This window comes from Hylaeus volcanicus, chromosome 4 (genome assembly GCF_026283585.1).
Source record: "Hylaeus volcanicus isolate JK05 chromosome 4, UHH_iyHylVolc1.0_haploid, whole genome shotgun sequence".
Classification (NCBI taxonomy): Eukaryota; Metazoa; Arthropoda; class Insecta; order Hymenoptera; family Colletidae; genus Hylaeus; species Hylaeus volcanicus.
This window is the reverse complement of record NC_071979.1, coordinates 1,230,662-1,241,702: the sequence shown is the minus strand read 5'-3', so window position 1 is coordinate 1,241,702 and position 11,041 is coordinate 1,230,662. Positions and strand designations below refer to the sequence as shown.

The 11,041-nt window shown below is 38.4% G+C and overlaps 2 protein-coding genes and 1 long non-coding RNA gene across 3 annotated transcripts in view; 2 read left to right on the top strand and 1 right to left on the bottom strand.

Annotated features, from left to right (window-relative positions):
* Nucleotides 1–1,491: 1,491 nt before the first annotated feature.
* On the bottom strand, nt 1,492–2,757 carry LOC128875294 (uncharacterized). Its single transcript, XR_008456778.1, has 4 exons — nt 2,575–2,757; nt 2,255–2,499; nt 1,713–1,791; nt 1,492–1,606 (listed from the first exon to the last, which is right to left on the bottom strand). It is a non-coding gene; the product is annotated as an uncharacterized LOC128875294 (long non-coding RNA).
* Nucleotides 2,758–3,319: 562 nt separating this feature from the next.
* On the top strand, nt 3,320–3,679 carry LOC128875114 (histone-lysine N-methyltransferase SETMAR-like). The gene has a single exon (XM_054120471.1). The coding sequence runs from the start codon at nt 3,320–3,322 to the stop codon at nt 3,677–3,679; it is 360 nt and encodes a 119-aa protein (XP_053976446.1).
* A 3,268-nt stretch (nt 3,680–6,947) lies between these two features.
* The window catches only part of LOC128875113 (midasin-like), a 45,059-nt gene continuing 40,965 nt past the window's right edge, over nt 6,948–11,041 (top strand). Inside the window, exon 1 of the mRNA XM_054120470.1 lies at nt 6,948–6,983. Within this exon, the coding sequence (XP_053976445.1) occupies nt 6,948–6,983 (36 nt within the window). The remainder of the gene's footprint in view (nt 6,984–11,041) is intronic.

Genomic DNA, 11,041 nt, shown 5'->3' with positions numbered 1-11,041 from the left:
GGATATTTTTTTACAGAGAAGAATTTATTCAGTGGTTTTTTTTTTTAACTTGTATTCTATTAGTGGCTAGTTTATGATATGTATATTAAGCACTCTACCACAAGTCCAGAAGTCAATCCAATTATGGGCAGAACTCCAAGGAAGATTGAAAAAGTATCACATTACATCTAAACTGATATTATTATAAAAGAAAAAATATCAGAAATATGGAATTCCATTGACTGTACTGTAAAGAATAGTGTATAATATGGAACGACGAGTCAAACAAGTTACCAATACCAAAGGCGGTGCAACAAAATATTAACATGTAATACTGTAGAATAACACTATGTGCAGCGTTCGAATGTGCTTTTGTCTACTACTCGTGGTACCTCATTTTAATAACCATTATGTAAATACTGTATACACTTGTGAATTAATTTTTAATTTTTAATTATTAATTTTAGTATCGAAATCTTCAATATTTTCCTTACTATGCACATTATATTGTGACACACTTTAGCTTAACATATATATTTAATATTTTCATTGGCCACTGTACATATTGTTTACTAATAAAACGAAAGAGAAGTTAATATTTTCGTTAATGAAGGTTGGTCAAAGTTGCGAAAAGTTCAGACGTTACTGCTCATAAACATAAGCGAGATGAAACAACGTAAGATAACATGTTTCGAAATCCGTACTTAATTCAGGAACAACCCCATGTTATCAGGGAAGTTAAAAATTTATATGCGTCGAATACTTTCCATTATATAAAATGTTAAACATTACTCGATTTTTAGAATTTCAATGTTGACAGACCCATTATGTGCCCCAAGAAGTATAATTTAAAAATATGATTGACTGGTGAATAAAATCAATTTTTTCTATTTGGAAAATTTCTCGTAGCTCGATAAAACATAAGTAAAAATACATATAACATTTAAAATTGACAAGACCAATAGTTTTCTTTAGAAAAAAATACATGATATCGCGTCCCGCTTTTAGAGTGCCAAAGTTGGCCGACTCTTGGATTGTAGCATCGGGTCGAATGTAATCGAATGAGAGTAGCGTAATATGAGTATATTTGCGAACTCCTGCAATCGTGTGCTTACTAGAGTTCTAAAGTAAGGAGATTGAACTTAGGACTCAGAGTTCGAGTAATAAGATTCGTGTCCCGAAATGTTACTTCGTACTACTTGCGGAACACTATATTACACTGGAATCCTAACGTGATCGGAAACTTGATTAATGCCTATGTAATAATGGATACGTGTTTCAAAGTTTTATTTAAAATTACTACAATAATTATTTTTAACTTTCTAGTGTCGTGAAAGTGTAATAAAAATTTTAAATATCCTAATAATACGAATAAAATGTTCAAATCAGGGAAAAGTATGATACACATTACTGGAAAATCGGAAATTATATACGCGCTGCACGTGGTACACCCATGGCGCTCTCCCATCTTCCAGACCTCTGCAAACTCTCCCTTTCTTCAAGACATAGTTCGTAAAATACTGCTTCGTCTCGCTGTTACGAACGTTATCCATTAAGATTTTCCGCACCTGTTCCAACTGCTCGGCCTCCATCTGTGGCATCAAAATCCAATCAGCTTCGGTGATATCTACCGGATAAACGTCAATCGTTGGCATCGGCTTGCAACTCAAAGCATTCACACGCTGCATCGCTAAACCTGGCCGATACTCGATATCAAACCTGAAATCTTGTACCTTTAGCCACCACCGCCTAATCCTGGGAATCAAATCCTTCGTAAACGTTGTTCTCAGTGCGTTGCAATCCTTAACGACCCTAAAACGTATCCCGATCAGATAGACTCGAAAATACCGTAACGCGAGTACAAGTTCCCAATTCATATGAATGATAATTACGTTGGTCGTCTTTTTTGGAATTGTTGGAAAATCTTTGTAATTATAGATAAACACTAAGAGATAATAAATCCGAACAAGAAACAATTATTTATATTTCTTGAAGATGGACACAAAAATGAAACGGTAACTGGTAAAATAAAAGAAACAATCTAGAGCTGTCTATTCTCGCACTTTCGCACAGATCAGATATCTTTGACTGACTAACTATACCACGTCTTTCTCGTTACCTTTAATGTTTACGTACATCGCTGTCCGTTGGCTCCTTCGTCGCTCACGCACACATATGGACAACATACATACACACATCCATCCATTTATTCTCGCATTATAGAATGCCAATACATATATTTTCAACACGTTTGCTTACTAAAATACCCGACTACCTGACGCGTCCCGTAGATCGAGTACTGGAACAATATCGCCCCTAATCCCAAGGAACTGCCGTTCATATCCATTTCAGTTCGCTTCGTGCTATCGAAAATAGCCAGAATCGGTTTCGTCGTTAGGATTCGCTTCACTGTCCGCACAACTTCTTTCTGCTTCCTGCCCTAGGCCACATTTTTTTTCGTCAAAACCGTCGAGAGTGTGGCCAGGCTTGCGTATCCCTTCATACATATCCTGAAGTATCCTGCAAGGCCAAAGAACTGTCGAACTTCCTTCACATCCCTAGGCTCTGGCACGTTAAGAATTGCATTGATCTTACATTCTCTGGGTTTAACCCCTGCATTGCTTAATTCCCGTCAGAGTGAATTTATGTTCGTTTTCAGAAACGAACACTTATATAACTTTTTGGTACCCTATATGTATCAATGCGAATCTGCCCTGAATCATGGGCGGTCGTTGACTGTCCTGCAGCTAGTGACCGCGCTTTAGCCTCGGCAACACGGGACTCGGCCTAACGCTCCCGCTAATGCGTCCATGTTCTCCTCCTTATCGACCATTGCACACCAGCGCTAACCTAACCTTATACCACGAATTCAAACGCGCCACGAGCGGCCCGCGGAGGAAATAGGTGGGCGCGCAGTCCCGATCTGCGCAGCAATACAAAATGGTGGCGACTCTATAAGTATGCACGTCGCGCTAAATCCAATATGGCGACTACACGTTGCCCACGTGGTCTCAACACGCAATATCGCGAAATCGTACGAAAAAGGCAGGAGAAGAACGTCTACACGTTAATTATAACAATAACAACAAAACTTGACTTTATTCGAAATGGACGCTCTGGCCGCTTCTCGCAAAGCAGAACATGGCCGCTTCCCCCACTCTTGCATATCGAGTAAGAGGGAAGAGAGAGATGGGAATACGTGATCCCCACATGAATATATCAGAACGATTAAAAACAAATGACATACATACATATCATAAAAGATAGTACTTCAGACATATTTATAAAAAAAGTTTGGTTACGATACGTAAATTTTTGTCGGTGCTATACCTCTTTGAATATGGAAGAAAATAAAGTGCATTTTAGGCATTTAATGCTTTTCTATTATCGGAAAGGTACGAATGCTACACAACCGGCTAATAAGATATGTGCTGTTTATGGCGAAGGTGCTGTAGCTGAAAGAATGGCACGGAAGTGGTTTGCAAAATTTAAAGATGGTAACTTTAACCTTGAAGACGAAGTGCGCTCGGGTAGGCCCTCCACCACAGATAAAGATCAAATCAAAACATTGGTTGAGAATAATCCTCACTATACAACACGTAATCTCGCAGAAATGTTAAATTTGTCAAAATCCACCATCCATGAGCACGTTTTGAAAGCTTGGATACATAAACTGTTTCGACGTATGGGTGCCCCATGAGTTAACGGAAAAAAATCTAATGGATCGCATTTCCATTTACGACTCGCTGTGCAAACGCAACGAAGAGACACCATTTTTGAAACGAGTAGTAACGGGAGATGAAAAATGGATTATTTATAACAATGTTGAGCGAAAACGATCTTAGAGAAAACGAAATGAACCACCTTTAGCCACCCCAAAAGCCGGTCTTCATCCCAGGAAGGTCATGCTCTCTGTCTGGTGGGATTGGAAAGGAATTCTTTATTATGAGCTTTTACCCAAGAACGAGACGATAAATTTAGAGAAATATTGTTCCTAGACCTCGCACCCTCAGATTTCCATCTGTTTAGGTCATTACAAAATTCCCTTAATGGAAAAAACTTTAACACCTTAGATGACATAAAAAATCATGTTAAGAAGTTCTTCCTGAGAACTTACTATCCTTTTTCAACAAATTTGTTAATGGTCGAGCAATAATTGAGTAACCATAAATGAATTTTCTGAAATATCCTGTCAGACCTAAAAAACTTTGTACATCTTTTACACATTGGGGTTTCGAAAATTTAACTACAGCTTTAATTTTATGTTCGGACGGCCGAACGCATCCGTTTTCAATTATATGCCCCAAATATTCAACTCGTGTTTTTAAAAGTTACATTTACTCCAATTTATTAACAACCCATATTGGCTAGCAACATTCGATACAGTTTTAAGATTCTTAATTGCATTATCTACATCGCTAGCTAAAATTATTATATCATCTAAATATGTTCGGGCAATACCCGCTGCTATGACTTCTCTAAATACTGCGTATATAAACTTTTGAAACACGCCTGGTGAGTTACACAATCCGAAAGGTACTTTTAAAAATTCATAGTGACCATTTGGTACGACAAACGCAGTATACTTGCGACTGGTCTCCTCAACCGGCACATCAAAAAAACCGTTTCTCAAATCTAAAGTACTGAAAATTGTTGCACCTTGCAAAGAATCTAATCCGTCCTCTATTAACGGTAAGGGATACCTATCTTTTATAATCTTTTTATTTAAAAGCCTATAGTCTACGCAAATTCTAGTTAAACCGTTTTTTTCTTCAGTAAAACTATTGGACTCGCATAGTCTGAATGCGACGGTTGCACAATTCCTTCCTCCAATCATACAGCTATTTGCTTCTCAACCTCGATTTTTTCCTCAGCGGACAATCTACGCGGTCTTTGGTATACGGGAACGTCATCGCTCAGGATGATATTCATTATAACTCCTACTTCGCGCGTTTTATGCGGCTCATATTTATCAACCAAATCTTTAATTACTTCTCTATGCTCAATAGAAACATGCGGTACATCTATTTCACTCGTATCATCGACACTAATATTAAAAACTTCCGGTACATCTAGCTTCCTAATTGAAATTTCTCCCCCTTTCATGGTGAATATTACAGAGTCTAGAAAATCTGTCCCTATTATCAAACCATGCGGTATCAATGCATCAGGCACAACATGTACATTTATGGAATAAATTGTATCATCTATTGAAATATCTGTTAAAAATTCACCCATTGTATAATTTCTTTTTGTACCTACACCGCAGAATTGCAAAATTCTATTATTTAGTTTAGGCGCTTCAATTTTAATGTAACGATCCGCTCGCATTAAATTTAAATCGCTACCAGAATCAATTAATGCTACCAACTTACAACGCTCGATCTGCACCTCCTTAACACGCTTTTTCCGTGATTCCTCTGACGTACTATTCACACTTTTTACAGGACTTTTTACACCACTACATTTAGGCGCAATGTGACCATACTCTTTACATTTGAAACATATAGCACCTTCACTCTTCGTTGGGCAATTCGCACTTAAATGATTTCAATCTCCACACAAGAAACACCTTTTTACATTTTCCTGTGCAGCTCCACGGGTTGTTTTCTTCACCTTTTCTTCGGTCCGTCGGCTCTTCGTTCTTGAGTTCTCCCTCATTGTCTCGTACGGCTCGAATTTTTCCTTCAATTCACGGATACTCTTTGCTCCATATAATATCATTTTCTTTGATTCTTCGTCTTGTACTCCATCGATAATATATTTGATGACAGCTGAAACTTCCATATCTGCCTGTTTGGCTATCTCCAACATGTGATATACATATTCCTGGTATGTTTCATTGGACTTCTTGGTTCTTTGAGACAATTCTTTATGAATTTTGTGTACGTCCACGACATGCGAAAACTCTGATTTCAACGCACGCTTCATTTCAGACTATCTGTGACAACACTTTTCGTAATTGACGAACATTTTTGCCGATCCACGAAGCAATCTTTTCGCATATATATATCACTTTCTGCACATCACTCCATTCGCATAATTCTGTCATATCCTCGAACTCTTGCAGCCAACAACGAATACTCTCTTTATGGTCGCCGCTGAAGGTATTTAAAGACTCCTCAACATCTTTGAACGTCAAAACTTGCATGCGTCTTGTGCATTCTTCAACAAGATTTCGATTACGTTCGTCTTCGTCTTCATCATTTTCATTTTCATCCTCATCTTCACCATGGTCGATTTCGAATGTCAACGCTGCCCTTAGACGATCTTGCAGTTCCTTTTTGTTTCCACTCGTCCTTAGTTTCCGTTTCTTCAATTCTTCTTTTAATTCAACTATCTTCATTAACTCTACACCTTTCAACTTCTCACTACCTAAGCTGCCCTGCAGTGTGATATCAATTATCATATCATTTCCTGCATCTGACATCTTGACTTTGAAATTGAACTCTCTTCACAATTTGTTCAACTCAACACGATCTATTCAACTCAACACAGTTCAACACACTTTGTTCAACACAGTAATTTTTGCTATTCAAATCCCGACTGAGCCCCCAAAATTTCTAGTCTTTATTTTGGTTTTTAAAAATACGTATATTAGAATAATGGTTTAATACAAGTATACGACTTAGGGCGTCTCGACCACACCGCTTAAATTCACTGCCCAGAAACAACTGGCCTTTCGGCTAGAACATCCCCTAGAGTCTAGGGCCTAGACCCTCGCATTCTTTCACCACGCAAACTTCCCGTTACGGGCCCGCTGGCCCGTGGGTTTTTCCCATCTCTCGCTTTCACTCAGAACGGCTCCGTGCGACTTTCCCGATACTACATATCTAATAATATATCGAATGAATTTATTGACATTCGTTAATATCTAAAAAAACTTGTCCTTAAAATAGCGGATATTAGCAAAAAAATTGTTAAATCTATTATTAGATTCTCGCTAAAAAAAAAAAAACAAAAAAAAAATGGATGAACCTAATAATTACGAACCATCGATTCACGTAACAACCCTTCTGCTTCCATACACAAGCAATTTTCAAAAATTTATTCGTGCTCATGATAGTTCAGGCGAGACTGCGTTTAAAACGCATAGTGTGGCTCCGGCCTTATTCTGAACCGTGATTGTTGTTAATATTTAATCGAAGACTGAATGTTACTGTATGCATTATAAATATTTAATTAATTCAAACATATTCATCTCGAAGTTCAAGTTTATTTTATACCTACGTTTTTTGTGAAAGTAATATTCTCAATCACGAAAAGTATTAATAAATTTTATTAGTTGTATGTATTATTCTCAAGAGACAAATCAATATAACAAAATTGCTACTACGAAAGAATTAAATATATTTATTACTTTGTGTAATGTATAATTCAAAGAGCCATCGTTTAATGTATTAGGTTGTCCCGAAAATTTCTTTCGCGAGTTGCACTCAATTATTTTATGTAGTCGTGTTTCTATAAATAGACAATCTAATTTCATAGATATTCATGTTGTAACAGTAATGGGGCAAAATGAATCGTGCACAATTCAGTAATGTAACATAAAACATAAAATATTGTGCATGTATTATTTATTAATAGAGCGAAAGAAACTTTTAGGGCAACCTAATATTTTTCTCCTCAATGTGCATCATTGTCAAGGCCAACTGACATCGGTTCTTCATTAAAACGTTTTTTCTCGTTTGACAGAGTAATCGATAAAGGGATTCACTTTCTAAAATTGATTGTTCTTTACAATTACATGCACATTACAAATTTGGGAAAAAAATTATGCAGTAATTAAGATTTACAGGTTCATAGTCGTAAATTTAAATTATATGTGAGTATATGTGTGAAAATTTACTGGCGAGCAATAACTAACGATAATTAAGAAGGTGCGACATATTTATGACTCCAAATTTATCGATCGATTACTGCGAACGGAACTAAAAAGAAAAAGAGAACGTACATGTATGAGTATATTGAACTACTAATTTTGATTCAACCATGTGCTTTATAAATGCACCGACCATTATGAATGGCCCAGATTAAAATTTAAGTTTTCATTCATTTTTGTATTACATTCATTCATTCTGAAAAATTACATTTTCAGATCACAAATGAAAGTATCTCAAGTCAAGGAAAATATCACTTTTTGATAGATTGTTATAATTAAACTTCGAATAAATATACACTATGGACGATACATTTACGATACAAATTACTATAGTAAATACATGCTAAACATGATAAAAATATGCGCATTTATGTAAAATTATATAACAATATTATTGAATTAATTGTAGAATATATTCAACATACATTATTTATATATAGTTTCTATATTATTATACGCCATAAATGCATAAAATTCAATGTCTAATTATAATTATCAATATAAGTGAGATCTATCATTCATCATGTTTTCATTTCCATGAAGTTGTTTACTGTGGTCTGTGAACATACAACTGGGCTCTAATCATACATTAGAGTTGCATCGATTTTCTTGCGTGGTATAACGAGTCTCCGTAGGTTTCAAAGTCTTTATTTAACATTAGCAAGTAAACTTAGAATTACACTTATATAAAATTGTTCGATATTCGATAGAACTTGTACACGGTCGCGCTAACACAGTCGTCGACGGATTTAGTCGCGAGAGACTTGATTAAGTCCTTCGGTCCACTCAGGGAGCGCTCAGAGCAGAGTCTTTTCTTTTGACACTTGCGGTCCGTATTAGCTGTCCACCCAGGGAGCGGCTAGTTGGAGCGGAAAGTTTAGAAAACTGACAAAAAACCTACGCGGGGGTCATCAGGGCGTGGTAGGGGTGGGTCAGGTACCTCGGGGCCTTAGAGGGGGTACGACGTGAACGCTACTCTGGTGAGCGCTCGGGGTAGTGTGGGCACTACAACTTCGGGGTCTTAGCGGGGGTGCGACTGGGACGCTATTCTGGCGGGCGTTCGGGGTAGTGTGGACGCTACAGTGAGAAGTAAATTACAACCACACATTGTAACTCGTCTATGAAATAGAACAGTTGCAAACCGAAAAAAAAGAGGGATAAATAAAGAATACTCCAGGAAGGGGTTCAGGATTTTATTCTTTAGTCACAAAATATATGTGCAGCAAAGTCGTGGTGAAATAAAGTAAATACTGGAATATTCTACATTACTTATGTTTTATTAAAAAATAAAATCCTAAAGCCAATATGAAGTAATTATCTTCTACGTTCAATTGTTATCATGTGTGCTTTCATTTAAAATATACAAATCAGATGTATTCTATACCATTTATATTTAATTATAAAACAAAATGTAAAAATTCCTTTTGTAAATCACTTTGTAACAAGATGATTATTAATAAACGTCTGGACATACACTAGCCGTAAAAAAAACGGGACACTATTTTAAAACGCCATAACTCCGAGAATTTTCAACCGATTTTCGGGAAACTTCGTGAGGTTTAGTTTTGAAGTGTCCTCTGGGTGTGTGCAAAGTTGATTTGACGAGGGTTGATGAGAAAGGGTTACTTCACCCCCCCCCCCCCCTAAAGGGGTAATCGGGAAAAACGGCACTTCAGAAGGGTTCAGGGGCGACGGAAGGGGGTGAAAAAATCAAAAAATCCTTTGGGGCGATTCTCCTTGATGCCCTCTACAAAATGCACCCCTTGAAATCGCTCTCGGACACCCCCCCCCCCTCGACAACCTCCCACCCCCTCTAAAATCCACAATTTTTTGACGACGGTCTCGATTTTGGACTCGATGCATTCTTTGGACTCCCCTGATCCAGAAAATGCCATCACTCATGCCGTGTACCCCATAGCCACCCCGTGAGGGGTGGAACAGCTCGCGACTTTTCAACCCCCTTCGTAAGGGACGACTTCCAGACATCACAAAGCGATGAAATTCACCATATTTGTTCTCGATACGTTAATAATGAAAGCCCAACAGATCCCGTTTCGAAAACTGCCCCCTGAGCTAAGCAGGGGTGATCCAAAGTTAAGGGTGGTCCACCCCCAAGTGTAAGGGTTGGAACGTTGTTTCGTGGCATGGATCACATGTCCAACAGTCCTGGGCATCGGGCTGACACAGTTTTGATGTGTTTTTCTAACGTGAATAGGAATAAAATACGAAAATGTCGATTTTTTTTTAAAAACTTGCTTCCAACTTCAGGCCCATCTGCAGGGTGAACGAGCAACCCCACGTCATTGCCGTTTATGGTATCGGATGCGCGAATGCTTTATTAACAGAACCCCGAAAAATCAGATTTTTTGAATCACGCTATCGTTGCCAAATCGGAGCAGATTTGAAAGAGTAGTAAGTGGGCCGGACGGAGTAGGCATTCAGAAGTGGAGCGAGGGCCTGCACCCGTACGTGGTCAGCCCACGTTAAGTTGGAGTCCGGTCTGGTCTGACCACGTACGGATGCAGCTTCTTGGTAACGTACCGCTCCGCTTCTGAGTGCCGACTTCATTTACAGCGCTCTCAAATTCGCCTAATTTTGCAATGAAAGCGTGATTCAAAAAAGCTGAATGTTTGGGGACCTGTTAATAAAGCAATTGCGCGTCCAAATCCGCGAACGGCGTTGACATGCAGTTACTCGTTCACCCTACAGACGGGTCTGAACACAGGAGGTGAGCTTTCTAAAAAAACGACATTTTCGTATTTTAATGTTATTCACGAGGGAAAAAGACATCAAAACTGTGTTACTCCAATGCCTTGGACCGTACCACATGTGTTGCACGCAACGAAACATCGTTCCAACCCTTACACTTGGGGTGAACCACCCTTAACTTTGGACCACCCCTGCTTAGCTCAGGGAGCAGTTTTCGAAACGGGATCTGTTGGGCTTTTATTATGAACGTATCGAGAACAAACATGGTGAATTTCATCGCTTTGTGATGTCTGGAAGTCGTCCCTTACGAAGGGGGTTGAAAAGTCGCAAGCTGTTCCATCCCTCAAGGGGTGGCTATAGGGTGCACGGCATGGTGGCATTTTCTGGATCAAGGGATTCCAGAGAATGCATTGAGTCCAAAATCGAGACAGTCGTCAAAAAATTGTGGATTTTAGAGGGGGTGGGAGGTTG